Genomic DNA, 21,582 nt, shown 5'->3' with positions numbered 1-21,582 from the left:
TTTTTTCTGCCAGCTAAATTTCTAAATCAGTCACAGATCATTGTGCGACTCCTGACATAAGGCGCACAGAGTAGCCTATAGTAGTAAATTCGTGAATGAATCCGAGTCTTTGAGTGATTCACCAGCCATACAGCCTTTTATTACTGAATGAATCAGCGTTTCGAGCGAATCGATTGAATAAAATCACTCGTTCATTAACAGAGTGACTTGCTGCCACCTACTGGCGATATTTTATATTCGTTTCATCTTGTAATTTATTTCATATTTCTGTATTCAAATCATTTTGTATAAAACATAAAATCAATGTAATTGCATTATGTATTTGCTCTGCTGTGTGAATGTATAAACGGACCTCTCTAAGCAGCATTAATTGTGTAAATACATCTAAAAGCAACTTCAGATGCTACATTGCCACCTCTGCAGTGCAAGATGCCTTTGAAACAAAATAATGTAAAAAATATAATTGTATCGACTAAATGTAAGATTTTAAATTAAAAATGGCATGCCTTTAATATGATATTGCTATTTTAAATATAGCCAACGCTATCTCACGACCAATTCGTACTTATTCTACGAGTTGGCTATTTCGTATAAATTCATACGACCTCACTCGTGCGAATTCGTACGATTTATCTAAACCCCTGTGACGGTTAGGTTTAGGGGCGGGGTTTGGGGTAGGTCATTCGTATGAATTCATACGAATTTGTCAACTCGTAAAATACATACGATTTAGCAAAAAACGTATGAATTAGTACGAGTGAGGTCGTATGAATTCATACGATTTAGCCACCTCGTAAAATACGTACGAATTGCCGTGAGATCGGGTTGCAATAGCTTATTTTACTAATTAATTTTTTAACGGTAATAGATGGAAATAACCCTTAAACACGTAATGAACGGCAAGACGCATTGAAAGTTTCTGTTTCTGTTCTGTTTTCAGTTAAAAAATGTGTCATTTAAGTGTCATTTAAGTTAATAATTATTGATTTTTACAACGAAAGTGATTCAATCAAAACCTTTAGCTCGATAGACTTTAGCTGCTGCAAAGCCAAAACAAACGCTGTCTATTAATTTTCCTGAAGCTGCTTTGAAACAATCTGTATTGTAAGAAGCGCTATATAAATGAAGATGACTTGACCCTTGAATCGATTCTGCTCTGCGCTTCAGTAGACTGACCAATCTCAGCGCTGTCCAGTGCGGCACACAGTCCGGCACACAGATTGAGGCTAATAAGTGTGCCAAAGTTGTGATGCCACGTAAATTAATATTTATTACGATAAATTAGTATTTCACGGCACGCGAATGAATACAGAAGAAAGCTCTGTCTAGGCTCTACCCCGGCACGGGTTGTGTCGAGCTATTTATTAGTCTGGCTGTTTGATGAGAACTAGATTAAATGTAGTTGCAATAAACTCTGTAATTATCCGTATGTATCGGATATATAGTCTACTGTTGCGCGGAGCGGATTCTGGAGCTGAGAACTGATAGCGCGGCTTTATCTTTGGTTGACCAATCAGCGGAAAGGGGCGTTTTATTCCCGCCCATGTAGAAATCGAATATTCAAGGCGTTTATCCATTTTGATTTGTTTTTCCTTTTGGTGGATTAGAACAAAGTGTGATTAAAACGAAAATAAAAATATGAAAAAAACGACTCGAGATTTGTTTATTTATGCTCATGAGGAGGGTGAATATGTGATAAATGAATGCTTTCTTCCTTTTTCCGTTTAGAAGACAAAAACGAAAAAACAAATTATACGAAGGTACACGGACCGTGAACGCTTGGCTAAAGAGATGCGTCTTTAATCTAGATTTAAAGACAAACAGAATTTCACTCCAAACTCCAAAGCAAAAGTAATCACCAAATCAAACCACTACAAACATACGAGGAAGAAACTGTTCTCATGCCTACACTCAAAAAAATGGTTTTGCAGCACTGTTGGTTTTACCCTAATCTGTTTTGTTAAAATAACACACATACATTTCTTTTCCCACCAAAACACTATTGTATTGCGTTTCATTAACTGAAACTGTGCCAATTTCCACTATACTTAATTATCAGTCGTTAAACTAATGTAAAGTGTTTAAGTTCGCGATTCAAAAAACCGGATGTGACGACTTCTAACGTATTTGATGAAGACTGCGCGAGGTGAATGGCGTCGGTCCGTGTACGTTTTGATAGTTTGTTTTCCAATTTGAAATGAAATACGCAGAAACGAGAAAACGGTCGTTTCCCGTTTTTTCGTTTGTTAAAAAAAACGGAAAAATGAGATTTTGACTCGATTTTCGTTTTTTCGGGTCACAGATAGAAAACGGAAACACGACTTCAAAACTCGTTTCCACATGTGGGCCGTCATTACACGCCCCTTTCAGCCGATTGGTCAATCAAATCTGAGCCAGTGACGTCATCTTCAGTTCGTTCAACAAAATAACAGTCCTCTGCCGCTATATGGCTATATCAGTAGATGACATAAATCGTCTTTCTTCTGTGCAACCTAACGCGTATTTCACAGAAATATTTATTTCAGAAATGTTAATCAGCACACAGACTGTTGTAATGCTGTTTGTAGTTTAATATGCATAGTGAAACTGCACTACCCACACAGAGGAGCGGATGAAAAGCACAGATTTTTTATTTATTTTTTTAACAAAAAAACTACAGTTTTTATTTTATTCTATTTTGAATAAATAGAATAAATCACAATAAATAAATAGTGTAAGCAATTTTGAAAAACGAACAATAGCTCATCTCTCTTTATTTATTTATTTTATATAGCCTAACATTGCCTACTGAATGGCTAATGTTAATAACCCTTTGGTTAAAAGATTGAGGGAATATGTAAAGATCAAACATTAAAGATCAAAATTACAGCTACATAGCTATTTTAGTTATGACAAAAATAATATATAAATGTTAAGCCAAAACGAATTAATTTGAACTGAAACAGAAACCGGCGTTATAACTACCTCTCTAGTTTGACACAAATCCAAATGTTTCAATATTCACGATTTGGAGGCTAAACTATATTTATTATTTAAACGCTTTTATTGTAGCCTACACAGACTACTTAAAATGAGCAGTATAACTTTTTGTATATTTGGTTGAATGTATGTTATTTTGACAGTTAACAGGCTGCGATGTCAAGTTACTAAAACTGATGTTGCGCGTGATGCGCCGACGAGTTCACTTGAATTTTCTTATCCTAAAAGCGGAAACAACTTAAAATACTCAGACATTTATGGTCAAATATATGTAACACCATTCGAATCTGTGAAGGGTTAAATAGGCCTATTATTTTTGTACACTCACAATAAAAACAAAACATTGCTCGTAAAATAAACAAAGAAATTTTCTGCCGTCTCGGTTTCCTTTCTGTGAACTTCTCAAAAATGAACCGACGCTCATATTGTCGCAATTTTCCCCTTTCATTTTGGTAATATGTTAATTACTTAAGTGAAATACATTTCGCGCATAGGCTATTTATTCCCTTTATATAATTGAATCCTTTTTTCTCCGTTCACAGAAGCGCTGCAGGTGCATGATGATGATGAACCCTCATTTTCTGTTGTTTATTCTGCTATTTGTTCATGTAGGCTAAAACTAAACCCCTGGGATTTTTTTAATGATTCACAGACATTTATCAAATTTCGTTTAATTCTAATTTAATATAATCTTTGTCGGTTAATGAAACGATGATCGCATCAGTCAAAAAGTCAGGGGGAAAAAACAGAAATTATATTGCAAAGCAACAATAATTTTCGTTTAGTTTAATTTTTTCAAAACATCCACAGAACTGCTGCTGCATACAGTAAATTTTCCCGCTGTTTAAGCCACGAATATTTGCAAAATAAAATAATTACAAAGATAATAAAAGTTCTATGTTTAATATACGAGAGTTTTTGTTATGCTGTTGTCCACTAAAGCAATTGACGCAGAATCGCCAATAGCCGTTAAATCGAAATTGAAAGTAAAATGTTCAGGGCCATTTATAGCTAATTCATTCAAAAGCGAAGGAAAGACTGAAAAAGTGAGGATAGCAAGTAAACTGTGACATATAATAATGTTCACTGTTCATAAAAGTGTTTAATTTAAGAGATAAAGTCAGCATGGCCATTTATAAGCTAAGAAAAACTAAAAAGCCCCCCGATGGTGATACCGTTATTAGGTGTTGCCACCTAGTGGATAGCCTATTTTCTAATATGACTGCATAGTCTACTGCAAGGAATGCGTCTGCTAAATGATTGAATTTAAATGTATAAAATGTAAACAAAACATTAAAATAAGAAAAAAAATGAGTGCAGTAGCCACTGATCTATAACAGAGAATAGCCTATCATTATGTATAGCCTATTGATCGGTGGTAGTAGCCCAAAGGATGTCATGCGCTTGGTAACAGATGTAGAGGCATTTACATTTTAAAAACACAATGACAGCTTAAAAACAGACTTAATTAAATTTATTGTAGGTTTTTTAAACTTTTTTTTATCTATGCAAAAATATTTCTGTGAAATACGCGTTAGGTTGCACAGAAGAAAGCCGATTTATTACATTTACTGATATAGAGGCAGAGGACTGTTATTTTGTTGAAGGAACTGAAGATGACGTCACTGGCTCAGATTTGATAGACCAATCGGCTGAAAGGGGCGTGTAATGACCGCCCACATGTGGAAAACGAGTTTTGAAGTCATGTTTCCTCCTTCTATCCGTGACCCAAAAAAACGAAAATCGAGTCAAAATCTCGTTTTTCCGTTTTTTTTAACAATTGAAAAAACGGGAAACGACCGTTTTCTCGTTTCTGTGCGTTTCATTTCAAATTGGAAAACAAACTATCAAAACGTACACGGACGTTTTGATAGTTTGTTTTCCAATTTGAAATGAAATACGCAGAAACGAGAAAATGGTCGTTTCCCGTTTTTTCGTTTGTTAAAAAAAACGGAAAAACGAGATTTTGACTCGATTTTCGTTTTTTCGGGTCACGGATAGAAAATGGAAACACGACTTCAAAACTCGTTTTCCACATGTGGGCGGTCATTACACGCCCCTTTCAGCCGATTGGTCAATCAAATCTGAGCCAGTGACGTCATCTTCAGTTCGTTCAACAAAATAACAGTCCTCTGCCGCTATATCAGTATAAATCGGCTTTCTTCTGTGCAACCTAACGCGTATTTCACAGAAATATTTATTTCAGAAATGTTAATCAGCACACAGACTGTTGTAATGCTGTTTGTAGTTTAATAGTGAAACTACCCACACAGAGGAGAGGATGAAAAGCAGAGATTAAAAAAAAAAAAAAAAAAAAACCTACAGGTTTTATTTTATTCTATTTTGAATAAATAGAATAAATCACAATAAATAAATAGCAATTTTGAAAAACGAACAATCGCTCATCTCTATTTATTTATTTTATATAGCCTAATTGCCTGCTGAAATGTTAATAACCCTTTGGTTAAAAGATTTAGGGAATATGTAAAGATCAAACATTAAAGATCAAAATTACAGCTACATAGCCTTTTTAGTTATGACAAAAATAATATATAAATGTTAAGCCAAAACGAATTAATTTAAAGCTGAACTGAAACAGAAACCGGCGTTATAACTACCTCTCTAATTTGACACAAATCCAAATGTTTCAATATTCACGATTTGGAGGCTAAACTATATTTATTATTTAAACGCTTTTATTGTAGCCTACACAGACTACTTAAAATGAGCAGTAGGCCTATAACGTTTTATATATTTGGTTGAATGTACATATTTTGACAGTTAACAGGCTGTGGCGTCAAGTTCCTAAAACTGATGTTGTGTGTGCGTGAGGCGCCGACGCGTTCACTTGAATTTTCTTATAAAAGCGGAAACAACTTAATACTTAGACATTTATGGTCAAATATATGTAACACCATTCGAATCTGTGAAAGGTTAAATAGGCCTATTATTTTTGTACACTCACAAACAAAACATTGCTCGTAAAATAAACAAAGAAATTTTCTGCCGTATTGGTTTCCTTTCTGTGAACTTCTCAAAAATAAACCGACACTCATATTGTCGCATTTTTTCCCCTTTCATTTTGGTAATATTAATTACTTAAGTGAAATAAATTTCGCGCATAGACATAGGCTATTTAGCCTATTCCTTTTTGAATCCTTTGTTCTCCGTTCACAGAAGCGCTGCAGGTGCGTGATGATAATGAATCCTCATGTTCTGTTGTTTATTCTGCTATTTGTTTATGTAGGCTAAAACTAAACCCCTGGAATTTTTTAATGATTCACAGACATTTATCAAATTTCGTTTAATTCTAATTTAATATAATTTTATCGGTTAATGAAACGATGATCGCATCAGTTGAAAGTCAGGGGGAAAAAACAGAAATTATATTGACAAGGCAACAATAATTTTCGTTTAGTTTAAACTTTTCAAAACATCCACAGAACTGCATACAGTAAATTTTCCCGCTGTTTAAGCCACGAATATTTACAAAATAAAATAATTACAAAGATAATAAAACTTCTATGTTTAATATACGAGAGTTTTTGTTTTGCTGTTGTCCACTGAAGCAATTGACGCAGAATCGCCAATAGCCGTTAAATCGAAATTGAAAGTAAAATGTTCAGGGCCATTTATAGCTAATTCATTCAAAAGCGAAGGAAAGACAGAAAAAGTGAGGATAGCAAGTAAACTGTGACATATAATAGTAATGTTCACTGTGTTCATAAAAGTGTTTAATTTAAGAGATAAAATCTGTATGGCCATTTATAAGCTAAGGAAAACTAAAAAGCCCCCCGATGGTGATACCGTTATTAGGTGTTGCCACCTAGTGGATAGCCTATTTTCTAATATGACTGTATAGTCTACTGCAAGGAATGCGTCTGCTAAATTATTGAATTTAAATGTATAAAATGTAAACAAAACATTAAAATAAGAAAAAAAAATGAGTGCAGTAGCCACTGATCTATAATAGATAATAGTCTGTCATTATGTATAGCCTATTGATCGGTGGTAGTAGCCCAAAGGATGTCATGCGCTTAGTAACAGATGTAGAGGCATTTACATTTTAAAAACAGCTTAAAAACAGACTTAATTAAATTTACTGTAGGTTTTTTAAAACTTTTTTTTATCTGTGCAAACATATTTCTGTGAAATACGCGTTAGGTTGCACAGAAGAAAGCCGATTTATGACATACTGATATAGCGGCAGAGGACTATTATTTTGTTGAACGAACTGAAGATGACGTCACTGGCTCAGATTTGATTGACCAATCGGCTGAAAGGGGCGTGTAATGACCGCCCACATGTGGAAAACGAGTTTTGACGTCGTGTTTCCGTTTTCTATCCGTGACCCGAAAAAAACGAAAATCCAGTCAAAATCTCGTTTTTCCGTTTTTTTTAACAAACGAAAAAACGGGAAACGACCGTTTTCTCGTTTCTGCGTATTTCATTTCAAATTGGAAAACAAACTATCAAAACGTACACGGACCTTTTTTAATATATTGATATTGAATATTGTGTTAAACTTGTTTATTGTGCCATTAATGGATGATTCCATGCGATTGAAAGATGCGTGTTAATCAAAATCCCACTACTACATTCAAATAATTCTGTCTGGCTTGCCTATTATGCTCTTTACTTATCATACTAAAGGAACACATACATCCCCCCAGAGCACTTACAGGTTCATATTCAAGACCATTCACACCTGTCCTCGAACAATGCAACAGGCGTCCCCCCAAAAACATTCAGAGCTCCTAATGCTGTAAACTGCTTCTTGGGCAAAGAAAATCTCAAAGAAGATCATTTAGAAGTGAAGGGGTGGATTCTGCCGCTTCTTTTAAGTTATTAATCAACATTTATATTTGTGTTCAATTATTTGAATGACTTCTTCAATATATGTTTAAGCATCTATTTTCCTCTGTACCTCTCACTATAAGAAAAGAACATGTTATGTTTTGGGAAAAGTTTCCTGCTGGGACATCCGGTACCTAAATCCAGGGTCCCCCTCGTCATCAGCGTGACGAAGGGAGATATGCCTCTTACTATTTGTCCACATGTGGAAAATGTCTAATCTTGTCTATTTTTCTTAGCCAATCAGAATCATCCAACCTGAAGTAATGACGTAGTTAGTAGACTCGGCTTGTTTGAGATGAGCAAATTCTGCGCAGAACCGATCACCGGTGATCACCGCGAGATGCATGCCGGTTAGAAATGTGTCCGAGGGTGGGCCGCCTTGCTCTGATGTCATGCCGACGTGTGTCAAAAACCTCTCGCGAGTGCGAGGCGGACGTGTCGGATTCTGCAGTCGAGCGCAGTTGCTCTCCACCGACTGCGCTGACCAAAAGCACGATGGGAAACGACTTGCTGACGACACAGCTTAAAGCTTATTGGTTTAAACAACCGTGATGTATTGATCTGATTTAAAATGTTTGATTTTCAAACTCTAATATCATGTTTTTATGTGTAAAAATAATGTGTGAATATTCCCAAACTCTCTGACACAGTGATCTCTCTATGGGTTATGCGAACGTCATTTATAAAAAAAATATATAAAAACATGTCTATAATTAAATTAAAAATGATTGATACACACATCTTTCGAATGGAAATAAATGACAAGTACTTTGGGTGTATTCATTATGTTTATTTTCATACACTGTAAAATTTTTCCAGGATTTCACAAGATATAACTGTAATATTTCACAGTTAATTACATTATTACCACTTCACAGGCTTTAACTGTGATAATTCACAATATAATACCGTATTTAGACTTTTACTGTGAAAATAATGCAGGCGCGGGGCTTTTACAAGAAACTACTGTGAATGTCGTCTTTTTTGACTTTTTTGAGTGGCAACTGCGGCAGCGTCATCAGAGCGTCATCAGAGCTCTCTGATCTACGTGGTCCCATTCGGTGGATTCAGACAGCGGTAAGTGTTTAAATGTCAAACTTTATCAATTTGATGTTTTTTATATGATAGTGCATGTAATTTAAAAGTATGAACCAAATTAGCGTTAGTTGTAGGTTCTGTTGTCATGTTTTTGTAACTTAGCTGGAGCAGACTCGCGTCGACGTTTAAGCGCGCAAATTTGAATGAAAAGACGTTGGTTGTAGTGTTAATTATACCGTATTAAGTTAACTGTGAGATGTCTGATTAGATACACCGTCGAACATTTAACTTTAGCTTTACTTAAAGCTTATATTAGTTACTCTAACAGCGTTCTCTCTTTTACCACAGCTTCTACATTGACCGACGATACATAAAGTTATAAGGTAAGATGTGGCCTTAATGTGGGTATTATGACAGTTATTATCAACTAGATAAATTATGGTGTTTGTGGATTTGGGCAAAGGTGGATTAAATTCATCTAAAATTAGTAACTTTATAATTTTCTTCCCTGCTGTGTGTGTGAAACGGAGCAACCGTTGTCTTTCTGGTCAACAGAAAAATGAAGTGCGCATGTCCATGTATTTTTTTTTTTTTTTTTTTATCTTGTCTCTGGAATTTTCCACTGCCAAAATAAATGTTTTGCGCGCCAGTTTTCCCGCTGTTAGACCAATGTGCACTTATCTGTGTTTTGCCAGTACATTAATGTTGGTTATAACTAGACAGTCCAAAGTAATTGCAGTGATTTGTATCTGTAGGATATACGTTTGTAATTATTGTCTTTTAATCGTCATCTGGTAATGGTGTTTGTATATTCAACTTAAATACAAACCGTATAGTTTAGTTTCCAGTAGCCTACAGGGTGTTCAACATATGGAATGTATTGACATTTTCTTTTAAAGAAATGTAACACACAGTAGTTAGAATATGCCACAACTATTTTTACTCTTAATTAAAAATAAATAAAAAAAATGTATTCCTTTACTGAACAGTTGTCCATGATGAGTGTATCTGGTTTTGTTTCAGGTGACATAATGAAACCAAGGGCATGGATGCTGTCGTTGGAGGGTCAAGTGGTCATGGGACCTCACCTTGACTTTACAACTGGTCTGGCTGCTATTTTTTCCAGCTACTACAATTTTAACTTGAAGTATGCTGAAGATGCTGCTTGTACTCTGGAATTTATCCAAAGGTATTATCTACAGTAATATTGTACTTGAGGGCTTGCTTTTTATTTGTTGGGTTAAACAAGGAATGTTTGGATGTATTGTGTTTTGCAATCCGCTCAGGACCACAGCAGCCAAACGGTGATGACCCCCCTTTCTCCCCCTCAAACAAGTGGTGTGTTGCAGACTAAGGCCCCGTCCACACTACTGCGTTTTCGTTTAAAAACGGAGACCTTTTGCTACGTTTGCACCTCCCGTCCACACTAAAACGGCAAAAACGGAGACCCAAAACGGAGAAGTTTAGAAACGCTGCCGACCCGTTTTTCGTTTTGAATCTCCGGAGGGCGTTTTAGTGTGGACGGGTCAAAACGGAGGACTTTAGAAACGATGACGTAGTAGAGGCTCACGCTCGGCTCTATGATTGGGTGTCATCAGTCATGGCGTATATCTTTGCTAGCAGCTGTTGTGCAAGTAAATTCTGCATTTTACAATGCTATAACTGCCTACATGCGCCGGAGGCAAGCTATTATTCGAGCGATCTGTGACAATTCCCGTGTGCAGCGGCGGTATCGACCGTACATGGAGCGTCGGTTTTGGGTTAACCCGGGAAGAACCAGCGCATGGTGGGATAATTTTATCTAATTTTATTTTATCTGCTGGGCAATATGGCCAAAATTTCATATCCCGATATAGCTCATTTGATATCCCGAAAACGATATACATGACGATATAACAATTTTTGTGTTAATTCAGTTCATGAATAGTCAATATAAAATTGTAATCTGGAAATGCAGTTTGAAATGATATACAAAACAAATAAAAGGTAGTAGGGACTAAATATTTATTTTATTTATTTGTTTATTTATTGCAGCGTCTGTGTCTGGAGTTTGTTTCGAGCGCTTACGTCACCACTCAACGCTGCTTTTGCTCGTTGACTTTCTCTGTATTATTTTTCGTGGTTCTTGCGCAGGTGATAAAATAAATTAGTATTGTTGGAGTCCGTTGTTGGCACTGGGAGCCGGCAAACTTTACAAACAACTGTTGTCTGGTCCACGTCGGTCTTCTTATATCCAAACCACATCCATGCATGCGAGATGCGACAGAAGTCGCCCCTCTTTTAAGTACAAGCTCCTCGGTTTGGGTTGGTTGCCCTTCGCGAAGACCCGCCCCCCTTAGTTACTGTCGCTATGTCCGACAAGCTACGCTGCTCTCACGCACACACCATGTTCTCACGCAGTGAAAAATACATCGCGGAGCAGAGAGGAGACTGACAACACGCTGACAGACAGGACAGAGCAGGTTACTTTTCAGTTACTTTTGATATTAAACATATTAAACAAAGTCTCACCTTTCGAATTTGGTATTTTTTTTATAAATTTAAACGATACATACCGTTTTGTGGCTCTTAAATGTGTCTGACAGATCACTGTACAGCATCAGTTAAAGCTGCTCGTGAACTGATCATCTCTTCCTTCTTGTTCATTTATAGCATCAAATAAACATGAATGAACATAACATGGAATAAGAAGGAATGTTGTTTTAAACCACGTAAAGGCGTCAGTACATTCCGTTTTTCAATTTCAAATCCTCCCATGTTAATCTGCTATCTCTCCGTTTATATACTGTCTATGATCTCTCCTCACTGCTTTGTCGGACAAAATGGCGGATGGCTGATTATGATTGGTTAGATCGCCTGTCAATCAAGCTCCCTGCGAAGGGTGAATTACCCTGGTCTGAACCGCGTCTACTACTGTCTTCCTCCATGTTTGTTTATGTATTGCTGTGTGCATGGGCATGCCGTGAGGTGCATCTTGACGTAAAATTCTGCCGTAAAACGCCTTATCGTGGCTTAAACGATAGAGCCTTATATAAAACGATAGACATTTTATATCGTCCAGACGATATATTTCGTCATATCGCCCAGCCCTAATTTTATCAATGAAGTTGTGTTTACAACGGCACGCGTATGCCCAGTGTTGGTGAATGGTCACGTGATCCGCGTTTTCAGTCGTTTTAATGTTGACGGAGATCAATTCTAATACGCAGCTAAAACGCTGGTGTGGACGGAGATCGTATTCGTTTTAATTCTCCGTTTCTAAACGAAAATGCAGTAGTGTGGACGGGGCCTTAATTTGTGTTTCTGTGCTGGAGACCAGACCAGATTAGACCAGAGACAAAGCTTAAAAAAAGTCAGAAACAACTAGAAAACTGGGTGCTTTATTGTGAAAAAGATATAAGAAATGAAATGTTTATCATATCATCTGTGAACGGGTAATAATTCTAGGAGGAAGAGTACAAGTAGAAACAGCCATAGGGAGATGGAGAGGCAACAGGCTCTTACTCCATCCTCTGCAAACGGAACATGTAAATTATGTAAATTGTTGTGTGCGAATGCTTTGCCTAGGTAAATCACACACCTCTACTTTGGTGAAGGTCTATTCTTGACTGTGTTTGTGATGGAAATGTTTTTCAGTTCAGTTCCATGCATTTTTTTTTCTGAATTACAGTACTTACACCTGAATTACACCTTTGTTTAAACTGAGCTAACTTTAGTTTGACTCTGTACTGCAAAAGCAGTGACCCACTGAAGGTGATGACTGGGAACTGACACCTTTTTCATCACACTTGAATTAAACTAACAGGTTTCTTCTGTCTTTTTGTTTGTAGGTGCTTCTTGGGCATCAACCCAGAGACAGGCACAAAATCTAAGAGGCAGAGAGGTCACATGAACCAGCAAGTCTGCACTCTTATCAGGAAGCTCATTGACTTCGAATGGATGTCAATCTAATGTAAGCTGTGTTCCAATTTAAGAACGGACTAATGAAACACAGTATCTGTGTTAAAGGAACACGCTGACTTTTTGTGACTTTATCTTATTCCCCGTATCCCCCAGAGTTCGATAAGTCTATACATACCCTTCTCATCTCCGTGCTTGCCGTAAATCTGTCTGAGGCACCCACCGCTAGCCTAGCTTAGCACAAAGACTGGAGGTAAACGGCTCCAGCTAGCATACTGCTCCCAATAAGTGACAAAATAACGCCAACATTTTCCTATTTACATGTTGTGATTTGTATAGTTACAGTGACTCTAACCATCTTCTAACCGTATACATACTGGGAACTATATTCTCAGAATATACTTGGGGAAGTAGCAGTGCTTCGCCTTCTGAGAATATAGTTCCCAGTATGTATACAGTTAGAAGATGGTTGTCTCATATGACCTTGTTATTTGTACACACTGTGACTATACAAATCACAACATGTAAATAGGAAAATGTTGGCGTTATTTTGTCACTTATTGAGAGCAGTATGCTAGCTGGAGCTGTTTACCTCCAGTCTTTGTGCTAAGCTAGGCTAGCGGTGGGTGCGTCAAACAGAGGCACTCAAGGAGATGAGAAGGGTATGTATGGACTTATCTAACTCTGGGGGATACGGTGAATAAGCTAAAGTCCCAAAAAGTCGGCGTGTTCCTTTAAGCTAGATGTAGTTATGCAGTAAGAAGTTTACTGAAGCTATTAAAGGGTTAGTTCACCCAAAATTGAAAAATCTGTCATTAATTACATCCCCTCATGATGTTCCAAACACAAGAATTTTGTTCTACACAAATTAAGAAAATTTTAAGCAATCTGAGAGCTTTCTGATCCCACCTATAGACTACTATGTTATAACCATTTTCAAGTCCGAGAAAGGTAGTAAAACCATCGTTAAAATAATAATGACTACAGTGGTTCAACCTCAATGTTATGATGCGACGAGAATACTTTTTGTGCGCAATGCAATCACATGCATGATCGAGAACACATCACGTGAAACGCATCGGATACTGGCACAGAAAGGAAAAAAATTGTTGAATCAAGTCGGTATTCTATTTTGTGTTGTTTTGTTTCTGCGCAGTAAAAGTATTCTCGTCACTTCATAACATTAAGGTTTAACCACTGTATACATATGGACTATTTTAACAATCTTTCCTGGCCTTGAAAGTAAAATAATTGCTGTCCATGGAGGATACAGAAAGCTCTCGGATTTCTTAAAATATCTTAATTTGTGTTCCAAAGATTTTTGGGGTGAACTATCCCTTTAATGTGTTCTATAGTGTCTCCTGATTCAATGTAGAGTTTAGATAGACTGCAAAATAAATGTGTAAAATTAATTGTTTTTACGTTTATTTGAATTTAACATGCCTTGACGTCTAAAAAACGTCAAATTTACAGTACTTTACAATATTTTTAAGTGTAAATTTACATTACTTGCTACTGTGTTGAATTACTATGCAATTTAGCATGCAATTTTTACTTAAAGGGTTAGTTCACCCAAAAATGAAAATTATGTCAGTAATTACTCACCCTCATGTTGTTCCAACCCCGTAAGACCTTCGTTCATCTTCGGAACACAAATTAAGATATTTTTGATTAAATCTGAGAGCTGTCTCACTCCTCCATAGGCTTCTAAGGGATTGAAACTTGCTGGCCCAGAAAATGTATTAAAGACATCATTAATATAGTCCAAGTGACTACAGTGGCTCAATCTTACGTTTACCAAGCAACGAGAATACTTTTTGTGCGCAAAACCCCCCCAAAAATAATGACTTTATTCCACTATTTTTTTTCCTTCTCTCTGGGCCTCGGGTGAATTCATGTAGTATAACAGCGTAGCGCTTCTGTGTAATATGTCACATGCATCACACACATGACCAGCGTTGGCCAATAGTGAGCATACGTGTGACGTATAACACAGAAGCGCTACGCTGTTATACTACAAGAAAAAACTCAAGGCCCACAGAGAAGGAAATGAATTGTGGAATAAAGTTTTTTTTTTTTTTTTTTTTTTTTTTACGCACAAAGTATTCTCGTCGCTTTATAAACTTAAGATTGAGCTACTGGAGTCACTTGGACTATATTAAAGATATCTTTAATACATTTTTCTGGGCCAGCAAGTTTCAAACCCTTAGAAGCCGATGGAGGAGTGATCCAGCTCTCAGATTTCATCAAAAATATCTTAATTTGTGCTCTGTAATTACTGACAGAATTTTCATTTTTGGGTGAACTAACCTTTTAACCTCAATCATGTTACTTTCAGTCCTGTTACTCACGTGAAAAATAATAGGACTGGGTAAAAGTAACAGGAGTGATAAGAGTCCTGGTTTGTTGATTTAATATTAATTAAGAGTACTATTCACATAATTTTTTTTAAATAGTTGAAATTACTTAAATTGTAGACATTTTAGGATTAGTGTTACAATGCGAGCACCATACTTACAGGGAGTCAGTCCACCACAGAGTAACTTAAACTTTTTGTCTTTCTTATCTTTTGTATATAGTGGATAGAACCCACACTATGCAGGTGCCAGCTGCGATGGAAGGAGCGAGACACCTGCGACCCTCTCTATTCCCACCTTTTTGTCTTTTCTTACATCTCTCTCCCTCACTCTCTCTTCTCTGTCTCCTCCTTTCTCTTTTGACACACGTTCCTGTTACCCAGTGTCAATCCCTGTTGCCCAGTGTTTTATTCATGTAATTAAATTGTATTTTACTTCTAAAAAATAAAAGTTATGTCACTGTTTTTATCAGTTTTGTTTGGTCCTTCATTTATGCTAAATCACAGTAATAGATAGACATTCACAGTTATGTACAATAATTCTACAGCTGCTTACTGCTAAATTACAGTAATAGATAGACTAATTTCACAGTTAAATACATGAATTCTACAGCTGCTTACTGTTAAATTACAGTAATACATAGACACCAACTGTAATTTCACAGTTAAATACATTAATTCTACAGCAGCTTACCGCTAAATCACAGTAATGCGATGTCATAATTACTGTGAAGTCACAGTATACAGCTGTCATTTCACAATAATTTACTGTAAAAATGTTACAGTAACTTACTGTGAAAGTCATGCAATTATTAACCTGCAATTTATTGTAAATTTACAGTCAAATAATTAACAGTGTATAAAAGCAACAGAACTTAAATTACATCCAGTTTATCAGCAACACAGCGCACGAGTGTGAATCCCGCGATATCCGCCTTTGATCTCGTAGGTTCTGATCCACTGCGAGAACAGAGAACTGTTCGTCTTGCCTGCACTTTTTTCACTCCTCCCCTAACTGCAGCCGCCTACTCTCGGCTGAACTTCAGGCGAGGCTAGGCGCATCTCAAACAAGCCTTCTGTTAGAGTTGATCTAAAAATGTGATTGTACGCAGAGCAGCCTACGAACTCCTCGTGAGACCTGAACTGCAAATTATTCTTCATTAAATTTTTCTTCAATTTATTAATTATTTTTTTTAAACTTTGACTCCAGGTTTTAATTCAAAATATCTTGTCTCAAGGGTCCTAAACTGTATATCCCCAACAGAAGTTAAAAAACAGATAAACTACAAAGATACAGAGAGCTTCACTGCTCTGGATGATGGAGTTTCAAATCCCACATAAAGTTTATTCCTGTGTTTAATTATGGTCTAAACTAAGTACAAATTTAACAGAAAAGCACATTTAGAACTTAGTTACAATGAATCTAACAGTTTAAATTTCAATTTGTGACCACGTGAGAACTGCAGTGTCCTTATGTGATGTGTAGGAGCACAGGCTATTTTGACCACTCTACACTGTAAAAAAAAATCCCGAAAACATAAACTGTAAAAAAAAAAATCCCGTAAAAAAGACGGTAATTTTCTGGCAACAGGGGCGCCAACAAATGTCCGTTAAAAACAGAAAAATACTGTTAGAAAAAAACATAGATAAACTGTAAAAAAAAAAAAAAAAAAAATCCCGTAAAAAATACATTTAATAAGACATTTATTTTCCGTTATTTTTCTGGTGCCCTGCTGCCAGAAAATTACAGTTTTTTTACGGGACTTTTTAATTTAAAAGAGCTCATGCTGAAGTAATGCAGGGTTTATAATGTAACTGCATCAATGTCACAACACAATTGTTACATTCACATCAGTCCATTTCATAATGCCCACAAAACAATCAACAGAATCCATCAGGTGTGGAGAAATGGAGAATAATTAGCATAGCTGCTGTTCATAATATTAACCCTGTAAAACCCAAATATAGAAAAAAAAGAGCAAACATTTTTTGACCTCTCAGATATTGTTTTAGGAGGCCTCTGATGCAGACTTTTTTTACTTTTTAAGTTTTTAGGGAAATGTTGTAATATTGCAACATTGGGTCTAGGTAGGAGCAGAATTTCTGTATTTGTACTCTCTTTGTCTGAACAGATATACAGAGCATTTAAGCATTAATTTGCAGGGCTGATTGCTTACATAGCCCCTTAACAGTATATATCATGAGTAATAATCACACAACAATCATATTGTTTATGAATAAGCATTTATTAATAAAAATATTGAAAAAAAATGTATTCATAAAACTTTTTCTTCTATCACTTTCAATGTGGTTTGAATGAAGTCTGTGTTTTGCAGTGATAGTGCCTAAGTTCTTTTTATCTGAGAAGCACAGACAAACATCGCTACACTTGCTACAGTGTATTTGTGTATCCATTATTGCAGCATCTGCAGTGTCCTCTCTTCGTCTTTACTGAGAAATGTGCAATCGTGTCTTTGCGTACATCCAATGGGGTGGTCCGATGACATCTTGGCAGATTCTTTGTTTTGTGCAAATGTGAATTATTCCTTACAAAACTGTTTTATGACATGGTTCATGTTAGATTATCACAGTATGATGATCAGTTATGACAATCCATTAGGTCTTCTTGCTGTTCTTGTTGTCATCCTCCTACACCTGAAAGAACAAACAGATTTAGTTGATCTGCAGTATGTGTCAGTCTGAGGTTTAGATTATGATCACTTCACCTTAATCACAGCAGTACATTTGCACGTCATTGAGAGCGGTGTCATCTCCTTTTCCCTGTGGACCTTCTACCCGCGTCTTGATGCCGCAGATTCCTTTTCCATCACACACTGGGCTCCAGATGCCCCAATCACCCCAGCCTGTGCCGTCACCCGTCAGCACAACACCATCACTGCAGCTGAACCTGGAGAACATTCAGATGTGACAATATTATGATAAAATATGTAATTGTGCTGCTGGATTGAATGTCAGTCACATGATCACCTGCAGCCTATGGCCTAATCACAACCACGATCAGCAGCACGACTGAGTGTGATATTAATTGAACTGCTTGATGAAGGAAAACAGAGTCCTTAAATAGCTAAATAAATCCAGACATTCTCACATGATGTTGTTTGCGGCCGTATCATCACCCCTTCCTTGGGAAGGTTCGACTCTCAGCTGGAAAGCCTTTAAGAATCCAGAAGGACACCACTTGATATTTGTCCACTCACCCCAGCTGAAGAAAAGACAAAGAGGTTTCTTAATCAAATTGATTATTATTGTCATGAAAATCCTCAATTCACTTATCTAGCTTAAACACTTGAATGTAAGAATTGATAATAATCAGACTCCCTTACTGTCCTGCGTTGGACACAGCATATGCTTCTGTTACTCTGGACCAATATACACAGTGAAGACGAATCCCATTGAGCGCTGTATCATCAAAATCACCAGAGACATGACCTTCCACCTTAAAACGACAACAACAACAACAACATTGAGACAATTGAAAGAGCTGAAACTAGCCCAACCATTGTAACATTTAAATTCTCATAGTAACATTTATCTTTATGGTCTTTAGTACAGACCCTTAAAAAATCTTAAGCAGTTGCAGCAGGAGCCAGTTGTTCAAAAGTAATCAGATTAGATCAAAACTTAAAAATGGGTTGTTCAAAAGGAGAAAAGTCCAATTATGCTTTGAAATACCAGCACAAAAGTAAGATGGATTACCTGATCCTGGACAGCAAAATATGGGATTTTCAAATCCAGATCATTTTGATGAAACCTTTTGAACAATTGGCCCCTGGAGATTAAATGACTAACTGCAACTCCACAGTTTTCAACCTCTGAAGCACTTATAGCCACCAGTGTATTAGCAAAATAGTCAATGCCCAACTTACCCTCAGACTGAATCCTGCCGCATACATTCCAGCTGGACACATGTCCTGATGACCCCACGACCCCCAGGACATTCCGTTAGGCACGGTCAACACTGATTTGTAATGTCTTCCTGGGAACTGAACGCTCACATGCTGCCCAATAATGGCTAGCAGTAAAAACATGGAAAGGAGGTGATGCATTGCTACAGCACTGACCTGATCGATAAAAAAAAATACTGATTGTTAGATTAATATTCTGCAGCCTCAAAGATATCAATCATCAGCTGATCAAGCAGACACAGAGATGGTGTACCATAACATTCTCAGGTTAAGGAAGAAACCTCATAATACACAAGATTGAGCAAAATCATCCACATTGTCCAGGCATTACTAATAACTAGTAAGAGAGGGCAGATGTTCAAATGCATTCATGTTGTAGGAATCAACCCAAATAATTTATCAAAATTGTAATTAAATTACATTTAATAAGAACCGGATTAACCGTAAATGATTCAGAATCAATATTTTAATTCTTTATCAATTATTCGTCCACCGAGAAATTGAGTTTACAATTATTTTACCAATTCTGGACAAAGTATTATCCCGTGGCCACTGAAATAATAATATTTTGTTATGATTATTAATTATGATTATGAGCAAGGTAGCACAACCTTTGTTGAAGGCAGCAATTTGGTAAGCACAGCACAAGACACTGTATGCGTGAAAAATCAACACAAGAATTTATTGAACTACTAACACACAAACTAATCTAACGAAAAAAACACGCACAAACACACATTCATTCAGTTTCAGAAAAATGGCGAGGTTATTGTTTGAAGGTAAATGGATTCCCCAATTATTTAGTTTTAACAAGTTTCTTTGACCGCAACCTGAGAGAATTAATACACTAGCAATTCAACAATAATTTAATTTGCTTAATATAATTGCACCATGCAGCTCAGCAAAATTAGGAGACTTGTGTTTACTTGTGTTGGCTGCTCCTGTAAACGCAGTTTTCCCTTCGTGACGGAGTTGAAGGAAGCGGCGTGGCTCAGTCAAGACTTCTGAAGGACGACATCCGCCTCAAGAAGGTGCTGGAACAAAAGACTTTTGTCTGTGAATTTCAACGAAGGTTCTTGCTGGCTTTCAGTGAATTCTTGAAGAAGTTGTTCGTGCAATCAAGATGATGGTCGTTCCGCGTCGACACAACGAAGACCAAGAGGAAAAGACGCACTTGAAAGTGAAAGCAAAAATCCAATGCGCGGCATCGTATTTTAAACAGTTTGTTGGTTCCGCCTTTCCAGATGTTTTAGCCAATCCGATATGGTTTTGGGCGGGTCCTACGCCCTGTGCTCCTGTTCTTGCATGTAATTAGCATAGTGTCCATATGGCCCTTTTGTTCTCAAGTTTATAGGAATTTTAATGAGAACTCCAATAATTTAACTTTACTAGTTCAAAAGCTGTACATTTTACAAAAATAAATTTTTCACCAAAATACTGACAAACATTCATCCATCACAACCGTACCAAACAGTACACACTTTCTGTAAATGAGGTAGATTTTCTTTCAATTTACCTGTAATCAACACACAGAAAGAATTGCATAGGTGTCATAAACAAAATTGAAGCATACTTTATACATATGAAATGCTAGAGGCTGTTTTTGGTGATAAGTTCATGTCTTTTTGGCAGTATTTCCTAAAGTGTCTTTGTACCCAAAGAGTAGCTTCACAGTGGCGGAGCCAGGATTTTTTCATAGGGGTGGCCAACCTGGGGCCAGCAATCTTAATTATTTATGTACTGGACTATAATGTACTGGACTGTGCCTACAACACAACTGAATACAGTTCATTTGTAGCCTACTTAATTTTAACTGAGATAGTGAATTAGATCATGGAATGATGAGTGAATTTGACTTTTTTTTTTCATTCCTCACTTGCAGGCATATTAATAAAGGGGCTCACCCTATAGCTGAATTGTTCAGTCAGTTCTGGTTCTCAAAACCCCCAATAGCTTGTTCTCCATTGTTGCATCTCAATGGATGAGACATGCTGATAACTACACACTGTAGATTATTCCTTCATTGAATTTTATGTATATAATCAATGAACTTCAACAATTCTGAGTTTGTCTGTTTCAAAAACTAACCAAAAAGTAAACATTAAATGTTTAACTTTCTATATTGTCAAAATAAATAATTGCAACAGTTCTACCATACCTAAATTAAACATTATGTACAAAGAGAAAAAAAGGTGTTCTCTTTTGAATTCCCGTTTGCTGATGTGGAAGCAGAAGTCAACAGCACATATATGCCAGAATGTAAAATTTAATGCATTTAAATGTGATGAATTTTAGTTTGTACTTTATAAATTAATGCAACATTAGCATCTTCTAGTACAAATGCACAGATCTCACATTTATTTATGCATTAAAAAAATTACATATCAGCTTGTGCCTTATATTGTGATCTCACATAGCAGAATATTTTAGTCCAGAGACATGTGAGGCATATATATGGTTATTTCATAACTTAATAGACGACAGAACTACAACGTTGCATGCACGTAGTTTCTTTTGTGTTTTATT

General features: G+C 36.5%; 1 protein-coding gene and 1 long non-coding RNA gene across 2 annotated transcripts; one reads left to right on the top strand and one right to left on the bottom strand.

Moving 5' to 3' along the window:
- The first annotated feature begins 8,784 nt into the window (after positions 1–8,784).
- Positions 8,785–15,929, top strand: LOC137013236 (uncharacterized). The gene is made up of 4 exons (XR_010893683.1): positions 8,785–8,913; positions 9,223–9,257; positions 12,705–12,826; positions 15,354–15,929. It is a non-coding gene; the product is annotated as an uncharacterized lncRNA (long non-coding RNA).
- A 1,497-nt stretch (positions 15,930–17,426) lies between these two features.
- On the bottom strand, positions 17,427–19,149 carry LOC137012325 (vitelline membrane outer layer protein 1-like; the record flags this gene model as incomplete). Its single annotated transcript, XM_067375446.1, has 5 exons — positions 17,427–17,785; positions 17,857–18,038; positions 18,240–18,353; positions 18,475–18,587; positions 19,018–19,149. Coding segments are annotated over 4 exons (540 nt in total), but the record flags the coding sequence as incomplete, so codon positions are not given.
- Between the last annotated feature and the right edge of the window lie 2,433 nt (positions 19,150–21,582).

This window comes from Chanodichthys erythropterus, chromosome 22 (genome assembly GCF_024489055.1).
Source record: "Chanodichthys erythropterus isolate Z2021 chromosome 22, ASM2448905v1, whole genome shotgun sequence".
NCBI lineage: Eukaryota > Metazoa > Chordata > Actinopteri > Cypriniformes > Xenocyprididae > Chanodichthys > Chanodichthys erythropterus.
Note: the sequence above shows the minus strand (reverse complement) of the source record. Positions and strands in the feature narration are given on the sequence as shown.